A 27,794-nucleotide genomic window follows, 5' to 3' on the forward strand; every position below is an offset into this window, starting at 1 on the left:
CTGATTGAAAACGTAGCAAACTGACACTTAAACTGCGTGATAACATAAAACGGGAACATTTTACTGTGTTTAATACTGATGTAATTTGTCTGAATGCATCTGAATATCATTATCTCTTATCCAGGTCTGACAGTTGTCGACAGTTTAAGGTCACCGAGTGATGAAAATCTGCGGCACACAACCCATCAACTTAAGATGTTTGAACGTGTAGAAAGCTTTTACAGGAACGTCAGTGGTAACCGAGTAAAGAAGACAGGCGAGGATAGCTCATGTCCCCTTGGTACATACAGTGTAACCAAGATGACCTAGGCTGTACAAACTACAGAGATTGATGACTACAAAGTTTGGCTATAGAGTTTGTGTGTGTGTGTGTTTGTGTGTGTGATGGTATACCATGGAACACAGCTTCGTCAAAAGTCTGCTTGTTCCCTGAGCTGCCAACCAGAGGCAATAATGAGAGAAGTGACGGCAGAATAAAGAGAGGAGCACGAGGAAGAGGCAACACATTAGAGGATAAACCATTGGAGATATATATTCTTTTTTTGCTGAGGCAAACAAAAACTCTGCAGTATACATTCGCAGCAATATGCTTTTCTGACTGAAATCAAGCCTCAGTGAAGCAAGTCACGAGCCAAAAGCCAAAAATCATCAGATGAAATAAAGAGAGGAGGTGTGGAGTGGGGGGAAAAAACAGGAGTGGGAGACATTAGAGAGATGAACACATCATGTGGGGTTTCCATTCAGTGTGGCAGGGCCTCAAAGTCAATCTTCATCAGTAATCGCATCTCTGTACCGAGCTCTCGCTGAGACGTTCAGAGGAGAGGGAGGAGCAGTGGAGCGGGGAGATCAAACCCCACTTAAAGTGAGGATCAAATCTGAACCATTACTTTAGCCTTACAGTAGAATTATGCATGTGCTACTATTTCTGCACACAGAAGTAATCGGCCTTTGCTTTGATGGTATTAAGTTTTGCCCCAGTGCTAAACTGGGGCCGAGGGTCTTGCAGGGTGGAGGGGGAGGGGGAGGAGGAGGAGGAGGAGGCTGTGGAAGAGAGAGAACTAAGGATTGAGGAGGGAAGTTCATTTAAGTTGGCAGAGAATTAGGTTTAAATGGCCCTTGTGGCTCTATGGATGGGGAGGGGAGGAAAACCTCGACTGCGATAATGCTCAGCGAGAGGGGAGTTCAGGAGCTGAGGACACGTGACTGAATCCTTTAACGCACAGATACCAGCAACAACATTTTTTTATAGATTTGATAACGGAATCTAAACTGGACTTACGACAGCCCCTCTCGTCGCTCTTGTCAAAGCAGTCGGGCAGTCCGTCACACTGCCAGCCACCGGGGACGCACTTCCCATCTCCGCACATGAAGTTTCCAGGGATGTTGCACTCCGTGGTGAAGTTATTCCCTGGAAGCAGCTGGCTCTCTGGTGGATACATAGTTATAGGAGAGAGAGAGAGAGAGAGAGAGAGAGAGAGAGAGAGAGAGAGAGAGAGAGAGAGAGAGAGAGAGAGAGGGGAGGTGGACAAGAAAAAGAAAGAGAACAAACTATTACATTCTTACTCTATAACTAAACCAGACAGGTAGTGGGATATTGCATTCCAGTGATATTCATCAGCACAGTCAAAATGGAGGACCCTTATTATCTCCGTCCCGTGCTTTATTCAAAAAAGCCATATCAATCTGTGGGCAAATAAACAAGAGGAAGATCCCATGAATACAAACGCAGAGGAGGTCATTCACTGTTAACAGCACTGTGGGCATATGCGTTCCTGTAAAGCTGGGTAATATCATAACAGGGGTAGATAAGGATACAAAGATATACAAACAAAGCAGTTATTTATGCCATGGACACAGATGCACAGATACACACAGTTACAGAGGATGTGTCCGAAACTAGCTCAGGGCACGTCGGGGTTGACGCAGTGCAGCTGTGCCATAATGGGTTGGAATGTGAAACAGGGCCCGTCAGCTGAGGTTTGACACTATGCAGTGAGAAATTTTGCTCGTGAACAAACCTATAGGGCAGCGGGACGCGGGCGTTGCACCTGCTGCCAAGTGGCGTGGACCGTTAAGTCTTCAGTGAGAGTGGGGTTTACCCAAAGAGTAAAGTTTCAAAACAGATTATTCTGCAGGACAAGATTTTGAGGGCTTCTGGTTTCTGCTACTTATTGGACCAATCACATTTCAGCACGATTTGATTGCCTGCAGGTAAACCGTCCATTTAGAGAGCAAATTCTGCCTTCATATGAAAATAGATTGTTCACAAAGAATAGCCAAATTCTGGACCTAAAACATCTACACAAAGTATCAGTGTTTGTGTGAAGAAAGGCAGAGTCTTGGCCCGGATACCCAGTGTCTACACAGGAATCTCCTCCAACACTGCCCCATCAGTGACTGTGAGTGACACACACTGATGTATCCAAACAAAATATGTCATAAAAAAGGGATTGAATGTTCAAACTATCCGAAGCTGCGGCTGCTCTCGAAGTATTTCAAAAATAAATCAGATAAATGAATTCACTTTGTGCGGAAAGAAGCAGGTTTTGTTTTCTATATTTAATCATTACAGAGACGCACTCTTGACAAGGCAGTATTCATTACTGTATAATCTATCTCACTGTGAAACAAATAAAAAGTTTTGACCCCCCTCAAAACCGCTTGTGAATTCCTAACCAGCGATGGCAGGTTTTCGACGCAGATCGTTGATATTCAGTTAGCAGAGTGTAGCCACTTCCCAGAGCGCCGCCGAAAAACTGGCATGCGGAGATCATCTGTTCTTACATCATCCTTCTCCTGCTGCCCTTTTACCTCAGCAGGTTGGAGGAGAAGCAGGAACAGATCCTCGTAAATTACACAGCACAACCCTGCTGAAGCGCTGCGGGGATGATGCAAAGCCTTCTTTTGTCTCTAGCAATATAGAAAGAGGGGGAAGACAAAAAGGCTCTTGTAATTTATGAGGACGGGAGCTTTTTCGATGTCATGTCTGCGGACCTGTCAGATGCAACAGTTGAAGAAACAGATGCAATCCGAACAGATGTCACCTTCACAATACTAATTCATCTTCTTATCCGCGCGACAATATAATAAGAGACCTTTACATTTCCACAGCACCTTATAATGGTAAGCCTCTTCAATACACAATACAAACAGCCATGCGGGTACATAGTGTGTTTGAGAACTGAAAAGTAATTTTTTTTTAAGATCTATTTGAGAGAACAGCCTCATCTCCCCTGGCTCCTTCCCTGCCATCCTTGTTTGTTCAGCTCTTTTTGACAAAGACACCTACACACACACACACACACACACACACACACACACAGGGACTTTGGAGAAAAAAAGAAAAGTGCACCGACAAAGCAGCAATGCAAAAAACAAACAGAGACTGCTGAGCCGCTGGGGAAGCTTAAAGATACGGTTGTGCTACTAATTTCAATGAAAATTTGATTAATGTATGTATTAATGTATATAGGAGAAATGTAGGATATGATTAAAAGCTCACACTTGGTGCGTTTATCGTTATCCTTCTGGTATAAACTACATTACATCTTTCAGATTGAATTGTGGGTCCATTCCGACCGAGTAGAGTAGGAAGGACATCGAGGCGCCAGTGGTTCACTCGCGGTCTGAGAGGCATCAGGTTAATTGGAGAGTTGCTTTGAGACCCTTTGACAGAAAGAGGGAAAGGACAGGAGGAGAGGACCGTGTGTAGTGTGTGTGTGTGTGTGTAATGTGTGTGTGTGTGTGTGTGGGTGGGTGGGTGGGGGCTTTTGGGTGGGTATGCGTTTGACAGACAGCTCATCTATTCCCACGAGCCTCCAACGCTGCCAAACCCTTTGCAGCACTTCTCACGTCCAGTTTGCGAGTCCCCCACTTGGCAGGCTCCACACAATTCATTGCACTGCCCTGGTCATTCCATCGATACAGTAATAAGCCCCAATACTAACACTGGTTTACCATTGAGATAACGAACAAGCCCCCCCCCCCCCCTCATTACCACAGAAAGTGTGGCTACACAGCTCATTACAGGCTGCTCCTTTTCAGCTTGTTAACGGTGTGTAATAACTCTCTACAGTAACTCTACAGTTCTCTGTTGACTCTGCAACACTCTCAAGGTGACCTGGAGAATTTTAATGGACGTGGCAGCGTCAGTGCGCAGTAACTCAACCCATTGATCTACAGGCTTTTAACCATTATGTTGTGGACAGCTCGGGCCGTTATCCACAGCTGCACAACACTGCTGCTTACAAACTGTGGTCACGCAGTGGAGAAGGAGAGAACAGGAGGAGATAAGGCAGAGATAATGCGGGAAGCTTGCGTATCTTGCTGGGAGAAGTGTAGCCCAATTGCTTAGGGTAAATGTTGACCATGCTATCCTTGCCTGTGAACACACATGCTCTGCTTCCCACCTTTTCCCAGCCTCTGGGGCAGTAGCCAGCACAGACTGCATATAAAGATGGACAACATGTCATCACTTCAAGCAACTATCCAGAAGTGAAGCCAAAGCTTCTCAGATTCAAATGCTATCATGTTTTTGGACCCACAGTCATTGATTACAATGGTGACTTGGGGATGGAGCATGTGGTGTAGCAAAGGTGTCAATGATTTGCCTGCTCGACCAATAGTGAGTCAGTCTCAGCTGTCAATCATGGAGTTTCACCCTGTTATTAAACCATCATAAACCAAACAGACTTATAAATGAGCACTTGTTCCATTACTGACAATAACACCTCAATGTGTTTTTCATTGCTGCTCCCTTCATCTCTATCAGACTAATAAAAACCTCTGAAGTCACTGGTGCTGTATTTCCCTGTTATTTTAAAGGCACATTATCAAAACAGTAGGAGAAATCACTCTGACTGGTGTGTAGCATGTTGCGCCTAAATTGCACCCATGATTATAAAGACAGTAAGTACAATCCTTTTGGACACGGTGCCTGACATAGCAAAAACTGTTTTTCCCTCTGCTAAAGTAGGAAAAACTGAATTTTTCCTACTTTGATTGTTAAAATCAAACTCACAGGATTTCCAAAGGCTCTGGATGGATACTTTTTGTAATTAGCAGTTATATTTTCTGCAAGAAAAATTTTTCACATTGTCCCTCTGGGAGAATTCCCTCCCTCTCTATACTGTATTTCAGCTCAGCTGTTGTTACAGAGCTCCTCACCTGCATGAATCATCATTTGATATTAAAAAAAGTAAACTTCCTGCATAATCAGGGGTCTAATTAGTGGATCTGAATAACACTGAGGTAAAAAGTTTACTTTGCAATATTTTCTTTAAATCATAAGTGACATGCATCACGAGTTGGTCTGTTGTGGAGTGTGAAATGTATTCAGAAGATCAGGACACTATGAAAGCAAACATCTGTTGTATTTATTCCAAAGTTCAAATATCCCCTCTGGTCATGTTTTAAGACATAAACACAAATAATTAGAGTTGCATACTCCCTTCTTCAAGGTGTGATGTGATGTTAGAAAATAATGCTCACATGTCCACAACAACACACATTTTACACGAGCTCAGAGAAGCTTCCAACCATCAGCAGCAAACTCTTCAGATCCATTATCCTTTGTGATATAGGACATTAAGGGTCTAACACCCAGGTGAAGCTGGAATGAGGCATAACACATTTAGGTTTGAGTGGAGGTCGACTATAAAAGTACCTTGTTAAGCTTTTGAACTGAGCTACCGACATGTGCCGCTATGAAAACTTTTATCCTACAAAATAAACAATGTTAAAAATGTGCCTATTTTTGGCAGCAAGAATTCAGTCAGTGCATAAATGGGAAGCTTCCGACTTTTTTTCTAAGATTTTTAAAGGCTAGCAGACTTCAGTGCACCCTAAGCTATTCTCTGCACATGCAAAGATAGGCCAAGCAAACAGCCTATGGTCCAGCAGCTCACTGTCTCCCAAGTCTTATGAATATTTTTCATACCAGATGTCAGCCAGATGTGAGCACACCATGCCAACACTGGGCAGTTAATTTGGCAATAAAATCTATATGACTCTCGACAGGGGGTATTGAAAATTTAATAAATCCTAAAGCGTGTAACCCCTTTAAAGCCCTATGGGGAATGTCGAGGCCTCGGGTTGTGCAGCAGAACTCATTAGGGCGATGGTGAAAAGTGGTGAGCTGTCGGGTAAAAAAGGCCAAGAGAGGAAGGAAAGAAAAAAAAAAGACTGAAAGCTCACAAAGGAAAATGGGAGGAAAAAAGATGAGAAGAGGAAGAGCAACAATTATGAAGGAAGATCAAGGTCCAGCTGAACATGGGGACAAATTAGAGGGGTAATTAAAAAACATATTTTGCTCTCAGATTCCCAAGTGTCCCAAGAAACTTCTATACCCTGAGCTCTGAAGGTCAGTGAATCTGTAACTGAGATGACTTCTGGCGCAGCTGCTGCTTAAACTCCATCTTCTCCAGCAGAGTAACGTATCTGACCTGCATTGATTAACCCAAGGTGAAAAGTTGAAGCTAAGAATGAAACAGCTCCAAAAAATTGATTTTTACAAGTGAGAAATGAAAGTTATACCAAGGCTGTAGATGAGGCATCGCGATAAATTGTTTATAGGATTACAATGATATAGAGCTCTCCTGAGGAAAAATCATTACAGGTATTCCAAAATTTTCATCAACCAATCTCTTTACGTCAGGTTTGTCTCCTCAATAATACACCACCATGCGCGAGTGAACAATGTGAAATTCTGTTTGAAGCTGAGGAAGAGAAAGTACAGATGATATCAATGCAAGCAGGTCAGCTCACGTTTGAGGACAGAGGAGGAGAGAATCGATACAGCCTCGCTCGGAATGAAAATCAACTTCTTCAGGTTCAAGGATAGAAACTTATTTTTCAATTATACACGTACCCTTAATAGGCTGGCTATACTGGCTGTGAGGAGAGCAGCAGGAGAGTGGGGGAGAGTTGGCTGTCTCTTTCATTGTGTGTCTGTGTGTGTGTGGTGCAAAGAGAAAGAGAGAGCTTCCCAGAAAGAGGAAATGCGCTCACTGAAGCACCCAGTATAAATAAGCACAAGTGTAAAGAGCCTGGTCTGCATTAATTAAAGACACCCTACGGACAGACAGACAAAGAGGCAGGACAGAATAAGCTCAGATCAACAGAGCAGGCAGGGCCTTAATGGGCAAAGATTGAGAAAAGAGCAGTCATGCAAGGAAACAGTCAACAAACAGAACGTGACACCGGATACAATTTGGCCTCTGCCTCTTTCAGTTATTGTTTCGCCTTTTTCCGCCTCTGACGGCCACACAGAAACTGTTTCCTGGGAGGAATCAGGGTCATTAGGCAGGTAAGGCCAAAAGAACTCATCACCTTTAGCTTCTTATGACAAAGAAAACCAGTAGAATATTTCTTCCTTCCATTGACTATATTGGTTATTTGCTAAAAAAGTTGCAGGTAAAGTTGGTTTGTGATCATATTCTAAAATACTCATGCATGCTTTGATAATTTCCATCACTTATTAAATAACCCACATCAGAGTCGACCCGAATGAGAAGATACAAAAACAAAAGCCTGTTATGAGAATGAATAATGCAATCAGCCTTAAAGAAAAGTGAAAATTCAAATCATTGTGCAGATTTTAAGACCTTGAAGGAAAACACTTAATATTAATCCATGTAGAAAATAGCAGAGAACCATCTGATAATGTGATTGGCTGTTCTATAAATTACCTTGAAAGTGAATTACATAAACCATCACTGAGGGCATCATATAATCACCCGTGTCGGTCAGGAATATGCAAAAAGTATAGATTTTTACTGAACTTTGTGGAAGGGATGGAAAGAACTCATTAAAAATGTGTGCAGATACAATAATATGTAACTTTGGTGTTCATGGAGTTGAGATGAGATGTTGTGTTTACACAGTTTGGTACAGAACCGCTTAACAATCCTGATGAAGTGTAAGAAAATGGTTGGCCAGTTTCATGTGGTGTTCATAAGCTCATTTAAATCACTAAGCTGTTTTCAATCTTTTTGAAAATATTCTTATGACACATTTACATGTTTGATCCCTTATTCTTTATTAAACTCACACACGCTATTGTTGTTACGATAGAATAATGCTCACGCTCCCTGCATGACTTCTTTCAATCATTTAAGACCATTGTTTCATTTGTCATGTATGCACAATACCACATGTTCCAATTTCCATGTATGCACAAGGCTGACTCCCTTCTATAATGCAAAGCTGTGTATGTTTATACCATCGTGTGTGTGTATGTAGGCCAAATTTTTCATTGTAGATTTGACTGTGATGCACACACCCAAAATAAGACCTCCCTAAAAGGGAATTACAGTAAGGGTGTTGATGTGAGTCAGTCTTTATTGGAACAGCCTCTGTTGTTCCCAGAGCTGAGAAACGTGGATATGAGAGGCCAGGAAAAAGCTAATATCTTCCCTGGTCCATATTCCTCTGATACACTTCTGACGTAGAAATCACAGAAGACTAACTTAACTGCATCCTAGGACTGTGCGAATGATGATATATATTGAGTGACAATCGAAATATGTATTTTTTAATTGTACCTATCATTAATTTCCTTGTTTCATGGCAATATTGTCTGTCATTTGCACGGCACACAAGACTGGTTGCTGTTGCTTTGTGTGCTCTATGCATGTGGATGTCAGAGCATATCAAAGATATACGCGAAAGAAGAACCACCACTCCGTAACACGCTTGTACACGCAGGAGTGAATTGAGTGTGAACAACAAACTTTACACAGTGAGACATATTTTTTTCTAGTGGGTCTGGTCCAATCAATGTCAGTGGTGACGTTCTCCCAGCTAAATCAAACAAACCTCATCAGGATATCACTAATAAAAACAGTTTGAAGCAGAAATTATTTTAAAAAACCTAGCCTAAACTTCCTATTCTATAAAAATACTCATGATTGAAGTATCCGTGTATCCTTTTATTAAGGGAAATCACATTATTTCATAATTCGTCCCCAAAGTTCCTTCACCACTCCTGAACTGAACTATAATATATTTAATGTTCACCTTAACTTTAAATTCCAGATCAAGTGCCTTGCACGTTGACTTGTTTACTTGGGTGGCTGTGGCTGAGGGGTCGTCCCCCAGCCAGAAGATCGGTGGTTCAAACCTCAATCTTCACTATGTGCATGCCGCAGTGCCCATGGGCAAGATCCTGAACCCCTAAATGGCCCCTAATTGTAAGTAACTTTGGATAAAAGCGTCCGTCAAATGACATGTAATATAATGTTTAAATCTGTCACAACAAAAGGATCTGAGTGATCAAATTGGGAATAATGGCAAAAACCTATGAAGACATTACTTCATAAAAGCACTGATCATCAAATCTCTCAAGCTCTAAATCATCTTTGCCTGTGGAAGAGTTGTATTTGAAGTGGTTGTAGTGAGCAAAGTTTTTTATGTAATCCTAATAAGTTCTATACTAAAATTGAGAAAATGAAATTGTGAAACAGCTGCGTGGTTTGTCACTGTAAATCAGTGACAAACTAACTCTGGAGGCTCTTTTAGATTGCTAATGGAGACATACATCGATCTTCCATCTGGATATCATCTTTTTTCATTTACTGGGGACAGCTAAAGTCAATTTGTAAAACACCTTGAGGATAGATTTGAAGTTATAATATACTGTAGGCTCACGTTAGACTAATAACACAAGTAGATTTCTACAGCTTTTTGACAATTGATGATATTGGTGACAGGGAAAATATCTATAATGTTGTTGTTCATCTGAAGGGTTGGTTCCATCTCAAAGCTTATTAGTGATTGCTTGATCCAATACCAGTGTGACATTAATGAAATCTATGCTAGAGTCTGAGCGAGTTATCAAAGTGGCCGATAAAAAAACGGCCAACATGAGCCTTTCACAAACACGTCAGGGTCTGAATTTATGTTTTTTATGTATATAGAAACTTTTGTTTTACAGGATGAAAAATAGCTTAAAATGTGTGCATTCATGTTTACACATATATTTGAGTTGTTTATATATTTATTTGTTTTCTTTTCATTTATAGCTATTTATAATGTTCATAGGGTTTGATAACATATTAGGAATCATTACCATTTTTTTTTATATGGGTATTGGAACATGTCTGTTTGGCTCTTCTGTGTGTCTCTGAGATCAGCCTGTGAAAGGCAACATGATGTTTGACTAAAACAAAACCACTCACACTCTCTTTACTGTAGGTGAACCAGATGTTGCTCATTGGTATAGTATAGTTATATATCAGTTTCCTTTCTGTTTGACATAGAAGTTGAGCTTTCCTGTGAAATGGAAATGTCTGCATCATTCATACATTTTATTTTAGTCAGGGTACTATACACATACGCAACGAGTCACAGAGGTATAAACAGAGCGGGGGAGGTACATAAGCTAGAAAGTTAAATAAACACGACATGAAAAATGCATAAGAGAGTAAAACAAAGTGTAAGAATCCTCCATCATTAGTCAGTGGCAGTGTAGTGATGCCACCATTATCCCCATGGAATTTAAAATGTTCAAACGACAAAACACAACCATGCTTTCTAAGCTGCACACATTTGTTTCTACTACTAAGGGCATGAACAATTCCGTGCATACATATACCAACATCCTGGAGAACCTGATGTTAGTGAAAATATATCCACCCACTCACTCCCTTGAATTTATCGGTAAACAATCTCTACACTACATGCAAAACACATATATAATCTTAAATTAAACTTGAAGTCTGTGTGACTTTGTTAGCTAGTTACTGTGCTCAGAGTTTAATCAGACCAGTGGCACTACAGGAGTGGGTGTGTGACGCAGCACGCTACAGCACCCAGAGACGTACCTAAGTTTGCATTTTCATGGATTGGGGAATTTTTGATCTGGACAAGGGGGTAGATTTAATTTCAATCCTTTGCAGCAGTTTATTGAATACGTTTTACACAGGAAAACATTTCAGCCAAAATATTACTCAGTGATGAGTATTAAAACGTCCCTGAAGGGGATTTTGACCAAATTAAATAACTGAGGCCGTCACCGTGTTTAATCCAACTTTTAAAGCTTCAAAACGACAAACAATTTATGAAATATTCCCTAACCACAACTTGGGGTAACAATTTGTGTGATTGAAATTAAACAGCTTGTCAGGACCAGATCAAAACGACCAGGCGGTTCGCTGCCAGCTCCACAACCACTAGAAAAGGAATTAGAGCCCATGAGGTCCCAAAACCACCGATTGACAGACTGAATCTATAAAAGTCTTTAATGTCAAACTCAGAAGGAGAGAGTGGTTCGTGTTCAACATCATCAGCCGCAGCAGCAGTCAGCTCCCACAGGTTGTGGCATCTCACGGGTTCCGTTGCTTTCATTTGGAGGAACAGATAATGGAGCTTGTCCTCTCCATTAAGCTAAAGGAGGATTAGTCACCATCCATGCAGCAGATTATGAGGCTATTGTTTGGCTTGTGGACTTAGTTTCATCTCTTTTGTCTTTCTTAACTTTAACTTTTACAGCATTACCCTTTTGGGAGAAACAGTGAATACTCTTATACTCTACTATTCCTACTCGTCTCCAGACTCTCCCTATAGTTTCTTGTTCTATATTTAATGGAAGACAGAGGAGCTATAGGTTGTATGATATCTATATTTTTAAAGCTTTTTCCTTTGTTAGCAACAGATTTAGTTTGTGAACAGTGATGCCCAATATGTGAACGAATAGATCTTGATGACCACTCGTAGCACTAGATTTTCCATTCACCTATTCACACACACATTCATACAGTGCTTCTATGTGCAGGCCTTCATCACACATCACTCATACACTGTCGGCACAGAGGGGCCATTTGGGAAACGGTATCTTGCCCAAGGATACATAGAATGGGAGAGCCTGGGATTGAAACGCCGACGTTCAGGCTAGTGGATGACCCGCTCTACCTCCTGAGCCACAGCTGCACATATGGGAGAATATCAGTGTATCAGAACAGTTTCCAGTCATTGCTTGTTATAAAGATGCTATTTTATTGTTTCTGCACTGCATCTTTTCTCCAAGACTCACATCAAACATTTTAGTCAACATGGCAGTATAAAGGATTTCTAACCTCATATGGCATCTTCGCATCAGTCAGAAAACTAACACCCTCTATTCCTCACGTCCCGTTCGTAACTAATACAAACACAGACGTACACACACACACACTCACACAGACGTACACACACACACAGAATAAGGCAGGCTGCACCGCTTGGGTTTTGCCTGAAAGGATAGTTCACTGACAGTGTCGCAGTCGCTTGAGGCTTTCTGGGGTCTTCTGTCGTCTGCATAGAATTGTAAACAAAATATGTTCAAGTAGAATACGAAGTTAATAGAGCAGTGGAGCGGCGTGGTGTTTCCTTTCTTGCTTTAGTTCATCTACGCCTACAGCTATGCAGTCAGTGCTCAGCTCTTTGCATCCCTGGCCAGACGGTGACTTCTTGCCCGACCAGTACGAGGTGCGTTCCAGCATTGTTGGGGTTCAAAAGAAAACGCCTTGATTTGATACAAATTTATTCTAAAATGCCGGCTAACGGTGGGGTTTATTTCTGGGTTCAGCAAAAAATCGAGAAAAACTTCTCCACGAGGATGTGGCCACCCAGAGTCTAGCAGGAATCTAGACGGGAGGGGCACTGAAAAACCCTCTTAAAAGCCTCAGCCTTGTTAAAGGAGCTGCATTATTGATAAAGCATATGCGGCCTGAAATAGCACCAAAGTGAGAGAGGAAGAAAATACTATAAAGAGACTATGAGAGAAACACTGTGGATTTTGAACAAAGACCAGTTGCTGAATGTGCAGATTTCAAAGGTTCAATTGAAATAGTTGGTTAATATAATACATACATATATTATATGATATATGATATATTATTCAGGGTCAGTGGAAGTCTCCTTTATATTATGAAATATTAAACAACGTCTGCATGTTTAGATTTATCATTTCTTTTGAATCGTATAATCTGCTATTACTTACTTGGTTGTTGTTGTTCTGGGTTTCAATCTTTATGGTTGAAGGTACTTATGTAAGTCGCTGGGATAAAAGTGCCAGCTAAATGTAATGTAATGTTAATGTTTGCTTTTGAAGAGTTAAGTGTGCAAAAAGGTAAAGGACATATTCAAGCCTGACAGTTTTCTTGGTTGGCCAAACTGTATGGAAGTGCTGTAATTGGCAACAGAAGTGCTACCCTTCAAAAGTGAAGTCTTGCATATGACACATGTCATTGTTTTATTTGTGGGACTTTCCATCATGAAACTGTCATATTGGCCACGTATTAGCTTCCTGTGGCTAATGCTACACACCAGGAAATCAGTTCTTTGTTGATCTAAAACATTTTTTAAGAGTCGCTGCAGTGCAGCAAACTGCTGTTTTGGAGCATCAGTGAAGAAAAATGTATTTTATCTGGGTGGAACTAATATACATTCAAGATGTATGCATAGTAATTTATCATCAAGTTTATTATTACACTGTAAAATATCAATATATATATAAATATATTCACTCCCTGATATCGACATTGGCTCGCCTAAAATCCATATCACTCGGGCTCTAATATATATATATATATGCGTTTGTTTGTATAACACAATGTACAGTTCTCTGTTTAAGTAATTATATCCTGGAGCTATTTCTGTGTCCTTATGTATGCATCCATAGAAGTTATTGGAAACGTAAAAATGCACACGTAGCAAACAAATAAGCACACACAGCTCTCAGGCAACTTGAGCACAACACTGGTTATTTCATTAGCCTCTGCCCTTATTATTATGCATTCATTTAGCGGCCTCTCCTTTATCAAATAAGCCTTGAAATGACTGCCTTACACCACCTTAGGTACTTTAGAGCGGTGGCTGCTCAAATTAGCCTGGCTTGGCAAAACAAGATCCAATTAATCATACATTGTTCCTCCATTAATCTGGGATCACACATCACATTGAGCCTATAATCCCATCGCATCAGTTTATTTTGGCTGTTTATGAGTCCGTCTGCGCTTCATTAAAATGGAGATTAAAACATACAGTAAATGCATTACAGTGGAGGCCCAGTATTGAGGACATAAAAGCCAGCACAGTACAGCTTAGGGCACAAAAAGCGCCTTACTTGCACAGTGACTGTACAAGAGTTGTTTTGTTGGCTGGGGTTTCAGGGAAGCAATTGTCCATCTAATCCTCTAAGAGATGACAGTGGCATTTTCAACAGCATCCCAGACGATTAATATCACCTTGGGATTACCTCCACAAAGAGGAGCGGAAGGAGGTGGGGACAAGGATGAGGAGGAGAAAGATGACTCAAATAAGATTTTGTTGTTTGCCAGCTGCTCACAAGTCAAAATCGGACAGAAAAGCCCAATTGCTTGACACAAACAGGAAAGAAAAGGGAAAGAATGGCCGGACTGTGACCACAGAGATGGCCGCTCATGTAAACAACGCCCGTGAGACTCATATCTTCTTACAGGCTTGAATTCTCCATCAGATCTGAGAGGGAATTGCTTCCCCTGTCAAACAAACAGATCCATCCCATTCATTTTGATTCCGCACTTTCTCCCATCAGCAACACAAAAAAATAAATGACAACACTCCCCTGCAACCCTTTCATCATGTGGTCGGCCGCTGCACAACACACCGGTGAACAGCATGCGCACACAGTTCCATCCGAATGCCACGCCCTGAGACACTTTACCGAGAAAATTGGCATTTCCGCAGACCTAGGGCCAGCCAGATAGTGAGAATTGAAGCAGACAGTGGCACGGAAGGAAGCTGCCAGCGCTGACCTTATGTTGCACCTGTGAGACCCGTGTTTTGTGCAGTTTGCTTCTCGTCACACAGCCTGAGCACTGAACATGATGGGAAGAAAACAACTGTGAATAAAACCATCAAAGAAAAAAGTGGAAAAAAGGAAATAGTCAAGTAAACAGAATTCATGGAACGCTTAAGCTTACCTGTTGCTAAATGAGCCAGAAAATGGCATTTGGAAACTCAAATGCCACATGTGTTGAGAGTTAATTTAATTTAATAGGATTGATGCTCTGGCGAGTGTAAATTGAACTACTAATTATTGTTAGCACACACAGGTTCATTATACATATGATGTACTACAGCAGAGGGTGTGAGGAAGAGGAAAGTGAAAGGGAAAGCAGAGAAATTGCACAAATTACTTTAAATAGTGCCGGGGGGAATGGGAGAGAGAGAGACAGAGTGAGAGAGAGCGAGAGAGAGAGAGAGAGAGAGAGAGAGAGAGAGAGAGAGAGAGAGAGAGAGAGAGAGAATAAGAAGCAGAGAGAGCACGTCCAAAAAAAAGCACAGACTTCCTTTTGTCTGTCTCCTCGTCTGTGTATTAGCAAGTAATGAGCTCCTAATTGTGTAGCCAGGCCATGGAGTCCCTGCAGGGGTTGAAAAGCAGGGGGAATTAACTTTATCTGCCAAAGAAAAAAACAGCGGGGCATGAGAGCGATAGAGAGACACAAAGAGAGAGAGCACAAGGTGAATTGGAGAAGAGACAGAGGGATGTGACATAGAGACACTACCTTAGAGGAAGGGGGTAAAGGGGAGCTGACGGGGGCCATTACAATAGAAATGTTTGTTTTGGCAGAATGCAGATGAGGGAATAGAGGGCCACCTTGCCCTGTGCTTTCTGTCTCTTCCTCTTCATCCATCTCCTCTCCCTGTATTGCTCTGTATAATATAATATTTACTGAACTGAATGGAAATGAGTCGAAATGGTGATAAGTATAACGGAGTGTCTTGGCTCAAATGTAGCCGGAGTATGAATCGTTGGCAGCTGACGTTGTGACGAAAGGTCCAATAGGATTTGTCAATGTGCTATCTGTAAAAACGCCAACGCAGAAGAGTCGTGGCAGGAAAAAGACATGCGCGCCACTGAGAAAGGTCATGAGAGCACTGGCCGAACCTTCTTTCAAACTGGTAATTACAGCCACGGGGATGAGTTCATACAATATGGATATCTCACTCCTAGTCTCCGTTAAGCTCTTCACTTTCCTCCACGCAACAGAGTGTGGTTTGCGTGGGAGACATTCATTTGTGTTATTCAGTGCCTTCTGTGTTTGACTGTGTGTTTTAGCTTTTGTGTGCACAGTATTTGCTCGTCTAAATCTGCCTCGACGTGTTCGCAGCCTCGACTGCCACCATTTTTTTCTCCTGGCTGCCGCTTAATTCTTTTCGGCTGGTAAGCCTGCGTCATCCGGCTACACTTCCCCCTTTGAGAGATCGGCCGTATTACTCACACCCATAATTCTGTTAAACCCACTCACACACAGAGCTCCAGACCTTTATGTTGTCATGGTAATGGCTAAAGTGTACTCTCACACAGGACTGAGGAAAAAGCCTCACATGCTTGTCGGGCTCCTGTGATGAAAGCCATTTCCATCTCTCTGCATAAGATCAGCACTTGTGATGTCCATGCCACGGAATCACTGCCAGGGCCACGGTGCCTTGAAGCTTCCATGCACCTTTCCCTGGGTCAATATCAGCATCTAGTCATTGTTTCTGACGGCATCTGGTCAATTTCCAAGCTGGAGAAAATGCAAAAGCAGCGCTACAGTGACTCGCTGAGAAGAAGATTAAAAATGCATCAGTCTGCAGCAGCAGTTAGTGCCATCGGTGCCGTTCACCTTATTTCTCCTCTCCACTGCTTCAGCAGTACCATCTATGGTGACAGCGACAGGCGCAGTGGATGCAGGTAGAAGTGGAGTGGGCTGCTCTAAAAGACAAACCAGGTAGTTTGCTGATCTGAGCTCAGCTAAAAGATGGTGAATTAAAAGCAGCACCCCACTTCACTGCATCGTCATATATTGTGTGTGTGTGTGTGTGAGTGTGTATGTGTGTAGGAGTGGGTGAGTGGCTGCAGAGGTCAGTCAAGGAGGAAACTATCATAATCCATTATAATCCGTTCCAGACACATGGTGGATATGGTGAAGACGAGAATCCCATGAGGTTGAAATTAATTATTTTCCAGCACAACTGGTTTGTGCAAAAGACACTTGCAACTCTATTAGAAGATACATGGTCGACAAAAACATCCTCAATAGCGTGTTGATATTATGGAAGCACAGGATATTTTTTTCCAGCAACCTTTGCCACATGATTTGTGTTTGTCCCTCTGTCCGTTTGTTAGTTTGTTGGTTGGTTTATTTGCTTGTCCGCAGGATTACAGAACAACTACAAAAAACAAAACCAATTTTCCTGGGAATAATTAATGGATCTTGATGAAATCAATCTGGTGTGTTACTTAGGAAATGCTCAACTGTATCTGAAAGATCAGATTAACACTCAGTGCATTTGGCAGTACTCAGCATTATTAACGAAAATATGTACAAAGGGAGCACTCATTGGTCTTCTGTCTTCTCATTTTGTTAAATAATTCTTAGTGGCATGGCCAATTATATATCTTTCCCAGATCAATAACAGAGTCTCAACTTAAAGGAACTCTGGCCTTAATACAAACAGAAATAACACACCACTTTTGATCAGTGGTGCAGTGCACTGTCAGGACATCAAAAGCCTTGTAATGTCATTAAACAAGCCTCCAGAGTGCACTAACTCTCCAAGTACAATTACACAAAAGCCCTGTCCATGTCTTTGAACATTCCACCAATCCTTCATTAAGTATTGGGAGTCATTAGGCTCAGAATGGCCAAGCTGACGTTTCATCCTGGGCATATAAGAAATTAGTCAAATCTTAGCAAACCTGCAGCTCCTCATTAGAGCAGGCTGCACAGTGACAGACTCAATTACCGTCGCTGACACACTAGACCAAGACGGAGAGTTCCTGACCATGATGACTTTTGCCCTCTCCACAACGAACCAACCTCCACTTTCATTTGCCAATCCCATTCATGTACCTTCTTGTGTCATCCTGCCTGGACAAGTTACTTTTCTTTTTTCATTTTAAATTACGTATGTGAAATTTTACTCCATTTCTCAGAGTTATTGAGATATTCACCTTTGTCTTATTAGTTTATTAGCTCCCATGTATACTAAATTGTGTATTTGTCCCATTCAGTTCCCTGTTATGTTTACCTTAGTTGTACTTGTTTTTGCCCTTGTTGCTCATGTTATCTTGTATTGTGACCCTATCTGCACCTTGAATCTGAAAGGTGCTTTATAAATAAAATTGCCTGGCCTTGCCTTTTCCCTGCTGTTTATGGATTGTTAGGATTCTCACCTCTTCCTTAAGGATTTGTTTTCGGACTACCTTTGCTGCCGTACTGCCTCACCTTACAAGCCATTTCTTCCTCTTTTTGTTAATAAACCACTGACCTACTTTCTGCTTTGCCTCAGTCCCGCGGAGAGACTGTACTGTAATAAGACTGTACTGAAGCAGGCAGGCAGAGAATCATTCTTGAAACCATGATTGAGAAATTCCACACCTGAATGGATTCAAGACTTTCTCGACACCCCTGTGTGCTAGCCTCCTTTCTGCACCCTAGTTGGCAATCTTTCAGTGGTCAAGCCTCCAGCAAAGCCAAACCAACCAGGCTCTTTTTTTTTAGATATCTATTGGTTGAATCCCCAAGAAGGACGCATGAGTCTCCCTGCAACCCCGAGCCTCGGCTACCCAGTGTCATGATCCCAGCCAACATTCTGTCGGTTCCCTGGTTGAAGGTCCTGTCTGCTTTGTCAAATTTTGAATTTGGGTCCTATTCTCTGTGTTTTGGTTCCCCCACTTTCACCAGTTGTCGCACTTTTGCTCTTCCTGAGTCAAATACGAGTGGGTAAAAATGTGATGCATATACAAGGTGTATTTCTTTGCGTCTTTGGTATTCATTGAACAAGGCCTATTGCTGGGGGCTGCTGCCAAGCCATGGTTGACAGGGAGGCGGCATTAAGGCAATTAACATGGGCTTTGCATTTGATTTTGGCTGGCGAGACTGCTTCTGTAAACAGCAGGAGGGACCGGGTGATTAGTTCCTGTGAAGATGAGCGCCTCGCCTCCCCTGGTCCCTGTCCAAGAGAGGATTACCCTTTTTGCATATTGTGCATACACACTGCACCTTAAACATACAGTGCACAAACACGAACATGCACAGTGACTCAAAGGCACAATCTCTGTAGGAGGAGAAAGAGAAAAAAGCACTGGCGAATCAAGACTGTGCACATTTGAAGCAAGAGGCAGATGTCATGTCCTGTTCGCACATTAACCTCCACCGTGTGCATCACTTCACCTCTTCTGCCTCAAACAGACAGGGGAATTATCCCTGCCCGTCTTGACCCTTTTCATCTTTCACCCATTTAACACACTGAGTAATTCTTTGAATTCGGCTCCACTTAATGAGCAGGTTTTCAGGTATGTAATGATGGGAAATTCAATATAAATATCAAGGGGTCTTGAATCAAAGCTCCGAAATTAATTGTGACAAATAGGCAATTAATTCAAGTCAGCCGAGTTGAGATTGATCTTATTTGTTCATTTACGCGCTTGCCTGGAGGAGTAGCTTCAAGTGCATAATAGCTTTACCTTCCTTTGATTGGAATTCCACCTGAGAGGTTGCTAAATCAAATAAGTGTCTGTCTCGGTGAACACGCAATAATAGGGGAAGAGGATTCCAATGGTACTGTCAACTAAATCTCAATCTGGTGCAAAGAGAAGGGCAGGTCACATCTCTCCCATCTACTTTGTCCTGACGACAGGGGTAGGCCTTTAAGTTACTGAGGTTTTATCTGCATTCTACTCTGGATCCATTAAGTCTTGCCAAATACCCTTGCTCTCAGAATTATATACTGAAATGAGGCACATAAAGACATGCAAATGTCTCCATGGTGATAATATCACCCGAAAAAGAATCTGTCAGAATAAGACATACAGCTACACCATGTTCAGGATGGGGGATTCAGAGTAGTTGGCACATTGCTGAAATTTCACTCTACGTAACCTCAATTATAAATGTGATTTTCCCTTCAGCTTCAGCAGGATTGTTTCATTAGCCAGCATTGAGGGTTGGACTTAGTCTCTCCCAATGACCAATGTTGAACAATACTAAATCATGTTTTTGTGTAAAAGAAGCAGTTCCAACAAAACTCTCCCTAATCCTAAAGAAAATTCTAATTCAGCAGTTAAATACATCAGTCGCAACACTTCCACAAACAGATTTCTATTATATTGCTAAGACAATTTGCATGACACTGAGTGCTCGCGTAATCACACTTGGCACACAAACAAGGGAAAAATGGAATAGCAAACGTCAATGTGATTGCAATCAAATACCGTTTGGTAAAAATAAAATGTTTACTACGATTGCATCTAATTACGAGGTTCTCAGCTAGTAGATGGAGCTGGGCCACTCTCTGGAATGCTGAAACTGCCAAGGGTGTATCACTATGACAGAACAATTATACATGAGGCTGCTGCATAATTGTCACCACAGACTTTTGGAAGCTGACAAAAACAGCTCCCAATGCATAAATGATGAAACACTTGCTTCAAGTGAATGATCTGTGAATGTACAAATATTAGGGACGACTGAGCTTTTGAGCTTTGTAAAGTTAACATCTTTCTTTGCTCATTGCCTGCAAATAACTTTACTTGTTTGTTTTGATGTATCTAATCCATATCATTCATAGTTAATCAATAACACTTTATTTTGCCCTCATTTGTTCATTTGTCCATCAGTCAGTGGGGCTATATGCAAACAAAATATCATATCCTGGATTCCCTATAGCGGTGTTTTCATATCCAGGTAACGATACTTAGAATTTATCAGTATACAGTATCGACTGTACTCTTGTGGCTCTCTACTGCACTGTTTGGCATGATTCTCGTGTAGTTTGTTATAAGTGTTTTGGTGAGTTTGAGTCTTTTGTGCAGACTGGTCTGAAGTATAATTTCCAAAGCCCCCCTGCTGTCTGATCTCTTTTCTTCATCCCCAAACCACATCCGTGAGACGGAGGTAGCTCCTCTTTAATGCCGAAGCAAGTCAGAGTCCTTTCTTGTTGGTTAAGTTTCCTTCATGTAAGGATATATTGCATATTTCATATTGACATAAAGAGTGGTTTGCAGAATTAACAATGATACATATATCTTCATATTGCACAAATTATTTGAGTGTCGATCATTTGAGTTTCTTGAAAACATCAATTTTCAAACCCTTGGTCATATTGGACATCTCAAGGTAAAAATCAAAGTGAAATAAGATAAATAGAAATAACACCCGATATATAATACCCCTGTATATTTTCAAATCGGTCCACCAACAAACAGAGGATCAGCTAACCTGATGTTATCTCTGTTTCTCTCTGGGTATTTGTTGACCTTTAAGGTGGCGTTTGTTTGGTTTGACAGAGGGATGTCGGAATTTCAGACCAAAATAGCCTGTCAGTGTCCACACTGGCTGCGGCAGCGGCTGAGAGACGCAGCACAGCAAATGACTGCTGATCATGGGGGACAGCGGGGGAGCCAGCAGTCAGCCTGCCAGGGTCCCTTCCCTGTCTGACAGCAGGATAAGCAACACGAGGGAGACATACATCGGGTCGTTCTCTTCTCTGAGGAGGAGACATGGATGAAGATAAAATTTGGGGAACCAAGGTGACTGAGCCATGCAAAAACAAGCAAATGTGCTGTGTAAGCTCTAAACAAAGTAATCCATAACTTAATATCTGAGTCGCTTTTTAAGGTTCGGATCCTTCAAGGTCTCCGCTTCTAGACTGTATCATCATGACAGCTGAACAACTTCAAGGTCAACCGTTTCACATGCTTGAAAACATTGGACCAAACTCAACAATTCAACAAGTGATACAGATCTGTGCAGAGTCTGCATCTCAAACTACATCTGAACCATGAATTCATCACAGCGGTAAAAAGACATCAATTATTTTAAATGCACAACTGTCAGATGTAATTGGGTGTTGCATTGTGATTTTCCCTTTGACAATTTGAATGCTTGCAATCTACAGCTCACCAAGGAATTATTCCTACCAGCTCATGCATTTGAGCAGGTTTGTGATCTTTGAGCAATTAGCTGTAAAGACAGTCTGAATTGACAATTTCAACTTTGGTTGTTCAGTAACCACAAAATATGGTTTAAATCAAAGTCACTGTTTTGTGAAAGATGGAAATCAGCGCTCAAAGACCATGAATAATTCGGGCTGACACATCGGGAGACGGGCATTGATTTACCTTGACTCAATGACACAGGGAACAAGCTTCTGCCAATAACATTGTGGCCCACACCCACAGTGATACATTTTTTGTAAACATTAAATTGGACACTGGGGGTGAGAAGGAGAAGAGAGTAGAAGCGAGAACATTGCTCATTCAACTGCTCTAATGTACTGTCAATGTTGGAAGTTGTTTCTGGACCACTTGAGATAAAGATGATGGGGTTGTACTGACCTGCATTAAACGATGATTCCTTTCAAGGTGGTTGAATAGATTTGCCATATCACTTACTAGGGAAGTTCCAAACAAAGTTTAGAGATAACTTTGCTTTGAGAAATATTTGGCTTTGCAATGCCGAACCAGTGCCACACTACTGATGTTGAGCCCTTTGTTAGTACTAGCTCTTCATCTGCCCTATTGCAAGTTCACGCTTGAAGTACGTTACACATGAGAGAGATTCTAATGTCTAAGATTGAGACATGTGATATAATTTGGCCAATCAGCACACCCTTCTAGTAAGCGATCATTTGGAATTTATGTGAAAATGGCATGGATCCAGTTTATTAGGGTCGAGCTAGTGTAAATGATCATGAAGCCGTTCAAATCATGATAAAACCATACAATCATCAGATCCTTTCTGGCTCAATTCAAAACCAATATGCAACTCAAACTCCTGTTATTCCTCTCTGTTTCTTTATCTCTCATTCAATTCACATGTCACTATATAACCACACTTCATGAAACATTTCCTCTCAAACATGGCCTAAAGATCAGATATGCTAACCTACATACCACACAGAGATAAACACTACATCATATACATAATGGTCAAAGATCCTACTAAATATCCGTTACTGACCATGTTAATGTGGAGTTACATTTGACAGATAAATGTTGACATAGGATCTATACAATTCCGTGCTTACAGTAGTTAATGCTGCACTGTAACCGAGGACTGAAACGTGACTCCAGTCATGTGGGTTTGTGTAACAACTCTGGCAACTAAAGCCACACTGGCCCTTAATCCCCAGCCTTCTCTGTTCAACTATGGCTGGAAGCATTTCAACCATGTCAACAACTCTTTCTCCTTCTGTCTTTCTTTCCTGTTTCAAAGACACAAAGATGAGCACAGAAACACAGACATTTATTGGTCCAACTGGACCGGTCCCTGGGAAGAAGCCACAGCACAGAAATTACAAAGCACAATAAGTTGGAGACAATGAGATCCTGTCCCTTTGTTCAGTGGGAGAAATGAGCCGGAAGGTTTTTGGTTATGAATTAAAATATCTTACCACCCAGCCTGTGTGTGTGTGTGTGTGTGTGTGTGTGTGTGTGTGCGTGTGTGTGTGTGTGTGTGTGTGTGTGTGTTTGTGTGTGTGTGTGTGTGTGTGTGTGTGTGTGTGTGTGTGTGTGTTAGTGTGCGCATGGCCTGGTAACACAGGCAGAGTAATGAAGAACACATTTATGTCGAGGAGACACTTTTACCACACAGGGAAAACAAAGTATCTTGGATATTAACCTTGATAGGTTTCATTCAAAATTCCTCACTAGAGCGAGACTGTAAGTTGACTTATTCATGAAAGGGGGAGACAAGTCGGGAGATAATATTAATACAAACGTATGAGTAGTTTTGAATCTTAAACACATGGAGACAAGCTGACGTCCTGCATCTCATTAGTGTGTATGAATCAAAAGGAAACGTCCGAGCTGTGTCTCTAAGCACTTACACACATATAAACTCAATGCAACAGACAAGGACATCCATTCTGAACTGATCAATCTGTTGAGGGACCAAGGAGAAAATGAAGCAGAAACCAAATTTAAAAGCTTGCGAAGAAAATGTATATATCATATTTGATCACCACACACATACAGTATCTTTAGAAGATCTGCATACAGACAGTTGACCCCCGCACCACAGGGCTAGAGAGCAATCTTATCAAACATTCTTTAAAGTTGGCATTTACACATATCAAGACGCTGCTCCTTAACAAGCAATAATCATCCCCGGGTGTAGTGGGAAATAACCGATGCAAAGCTAATTCATCTTCCTAACTTGCTCATTCCGTTTATTCATATCAATAATTCCCCTGGTGTGCAACATTCTATTGTCAGTGGGTTGTTTGGCTGAAGCTCATGTTACATTATAGGACCAATTTATCTCTGAAGGCGAGTAGAATGCAGGGATACGCCAATGGTCCAGCGCTCCCAGTGTTTAACTTCACTCCTAAGTATGGAACAGAGGGTGTATGAATTGGAACAACGTTTTTATTAACCAGAAGCAAACATTAACCAGAAGCAAATACAAATGCTGTAAATTCATGTGAAAGTACAGGGCTCATTTTCTTAGAAAACTTGAAGCTGTGCAAGTTATTGAGACATTGCTGGGAAACTGCATTAAAAAGTCCTGGAAACATTTTGCTGAGTGTGTCAATGACTCTAATTTCAGCTATATCCATACTAAGACATTTTCATTTCAATACACCGTTTTAAAGAGAAAACAACTTCCATCACAAAGAACAAATCGGTGCCTGTACTACCACTTCTGATTATGTACACAGGGCATAACTATAAACAGGGAGCTGGTGATCTAGTTCGCAGTTGGTTCTTTGTTGCAGAGATTACTATAAAGAAGAATCGGCAATGAGGATAGGTAAGAGCAGGGATTTCTGTATTTGGACTGACGACGAGATGGAACTTACTCAAAGAGAGTGTTTGAAATGCTTTGCATCCATCACTAATAAACATTAAAACCCAAGCAGGAATCATATGTGGGCGACCGCATCCTTGTTTATCAATGTCTCCATTTCCACTAACAACGTAGAGTTAAAGTTAAAAAACAACATGACAGCATCATATCCTAGGTTTTTCTACTGTCGGTGCTTGAAAGCTATAATAGTAGTAGTAGTAACAGTAGTAGTAGTAATAATAGTAATAGTAGTAGTAGTAGTAATAGTTGTAGTAGTAGTCGTAGTTATAGTAGTAGTAGAAGTAACACTTAAAAGTGAAAACTGATACCTGGTAATGTGGATGTAGCCTAAGTATGATGATTCCTTGAGTCTGAATGACACCTTTGTTATAGTTGGTGTAAAATTCATCATGAGGACGATTGTGTGGAAGACATAACATCTGTGCATCTGCCACATTCAAGGTTACAATTATGTAGGTATGTAGGTGTAGGTAGCAAAATATTTATTCTTATAGTGCATATTTGGAGAAAACACAGAGGCTTGTGCAAACATCTCACCTACAATGGAAATTCTACTCCATTCATGCATATTCCATTTGTGGTATTATTTATAGCACTGACTCAGTGTGGGGTGGATATTCTGCCAGTGTCGCTTGGCATATCTTCATATGTCAATATTGGGATCATATCATCCAGGACCCAAAACAGATTTAGAAACGTGTTAGACCCTAATGTCAAATTAAATTCACATCATTCTGACAGAACACTCAATTTAGGCCGAATATTATTGTTGGCTAGAGTAGCAGCAACATCCTGTGAGAGGACACTTTTAGGCTGCTAATATCTGTGCTGTATTCACTGATATACAGACGTGGACACAATACATCACACATTCTGGTTGATTATTACCCTGGTCAGGGGGTACGAGCTAATACAAGACTGAAGTACAACTTTATTCAAGGCTGACAACACATAAACAGTACTTAAGTACGCAACCTACAGTGATATTATGACATCAATCATGTGCACAGGCTCTTTCAATGGAGAAGAATGAAGAGGGGGTTTGGCAGCCGACAATAGAACTCTGCTCCACACCTAATATAATGATATTTATGCTTCACTCCCACTGACAAAACTGCCTTTTATGTTTGAGCCTGTGCCACATGGAAGAAACACTACCTTCCTGCAGTAACTGGCATGGACAAGATTCACACCAATAAATGTGAGGACAGTTTAGGTCACTGCAGGTGATTAGAAACTTTGTCTGTCCTCTGTTACACTCAGAGACTGTCAATAATGGGCATGACATCTCCACAAGAGTGAAGCCAAACCAGCGTGATGGCCCCCTGGTGGCTGGCTTCAGTATAGATCATGAACCCTGTCTCCCCCATGTTAGTTGATGGAACATGGACTAAACTAAATAGTCAAAGTGCATAGACACATAAAAGTTTTTTCTCAAATATATTTTCGGTCATTTTACGCAGCTCTTATTACACTGATGAATGTCCAAGGTTTTAATTTACAATAACATTGGTTTTATTTAGTTATTTAAAATGCTATGAATATAAGGTGAAACATCATGATTGACAGCAGAGTCAGCAAGTCGCCAAGATGCAGACGCAGATGCTAACATCCACTGACGCCAAATTGCGTGAGTTTGACATTTGCTCAACGCGCTCACTTAACAATGAAGATGCTGTCATCATCTGTATTGATAATGTATATAATGTCAATATAAAACTTGGTGAAATTACTGTTGTTTATACAGCGATAATACCGATTGCAATGATAATTCTGGTCACTATAATCATTAATATAACCTTTCCAGACTCTGGTGGACAGTAACAGAAACCGATGCTGAATCCAAGCTAAGTAAACTGAAGGGTAGCGGAGGAGCCAGCTGGTTGACCCGTGTATTCGCTTCCACCTCCGGGGCCACCACAGCTGCCGCGGCGGGGCCGGAGACCAGATTGACTTGTCAACACGGTCCTGTCAACAACATAACGTCCCGGTCATAACCGAGCCCGGAGGAGGCTACAACCTCGATCCGGTCAAACAGGCAGTGGATGGATAGAGCATGGAGGCTTGTATGTAACAAAAACATTATATATATATAAATATAAATATATATCCTGGGTGAGAAGAGGACGTGCAGCCACTTCAGTGCTCCGGCTCCCGGTTTCCAGACAATACACGGCCCCCGTCAGCCGAAGTGAAAACTTCTCTCCATTGAACTTGTTCCGGAGACTCTGAGCGAACTCGGGCAGAATCAACCCGAGGATTGAAGCTCGCACCGCCGCGGAACAGATTTCACGCTGCCCCCTCTTCCTCTTCCTCTTCCTCCTCCTCTTCCTCTTCCTCTTCCTCTAACCCACCGTGCTCCCATGTCCGCGCCGCCACAACAACACCACTTTCCGAATAAAAATCCAACTTACCAACTGTTCTCGAGCCGGAACCAAGCAGAAGGTACCAGATCCACATCGTACGGTCTCCGGTCCGCCTCCCCCCGGACTCTCCGAGTTGTCCTGCCCCGCCGCGGGGCCACAAAACTGGGGGCGAAAAAAGAGGACAAACTTCTCGTTCCTATTGTAATTTCCACAACTTTTTTTCTCTTTCTTTCGCCGTAGCGTCCGTTCGGCGTGCGGGAAGTGCGGGTTCGAGTCGGGGCAGCCGAGTTCAGTCCGGGTTCCAGGGTAAAGGTCTGCGGGGGGAGGCTGTGCGGGCTGAGGCTGGAAGGGGCTTCGGGGTGGCGGCAGCCTGGCGGGGGAGACGGTCGCTCATGTGCTGGAGCTGAGGGAGAGAGGCGGAGTCGGAGGCAGAGAACCGGAGACCAGAGGTCGCTCGCTCCGGGACAGAGAGTCTCAAACTGCGGGCACGGGACCGTCCACGGGGCTCGAGCAGTTCCACCGTTACAGCAAAGTCGAAACGGCTTCACTGTTATTTCATATTCAAAGCAAGAAGAGGAGAAGACTTAAACAACTGTTTTGCTTT

General features: G+C 41.9%; 1 protein-coding gene across 2 annotated transcripts in view; it reads right to left on the minus strand.

The window, feature by feature from the left end:
- The window catches only part of ldlrad3 (low density lipoprotein receptor class A domain containing 3), a 72,778-nt gene extending 45,340 nt beyond the window's left edge, over positions 1 to 27,438 (minus strand). For both annotated transcript variants that reach the window (XM_062390229.1, XM_062390228.1), the window contains exons 1-2: positions 27,239 to 27,438; positions 1,280 to 1,426 (exon numbers count right to left, since the gene is read on the minus strand). In XM_062390229.1, the coding sequence (XP_062246213.1) occupies positions 1,280 to 1,426; positions 27,239 to 27,284 (193 nt within the window). In that variant the 5' untranslated portion in view covers positions 27,285 to 27,438. The remainder of the gene's footprint in view (positions 1 to 1,279; positions 1,427 to 27,238) is intronic.
- Between the last annotated feature and the right edge of the window lie 356 nt (positions 27,439 to 27,794).

Source organism: Platichthys flesus, chromosome 6 (genome assembly GCF_949316205.1).
Source record: "Platichthys flesus chromosome 6, fPlaFle2.1, whole genome shotgun sequence".
In the NCBI taxonomy this organism is placed as follows: domain Eukaryota; kingdom Metazoa; phylum Chordata; class Actinopteri; order Pleuronectiformes; family Pleuronectidae; genus Platichthys; species Platichthys flesus.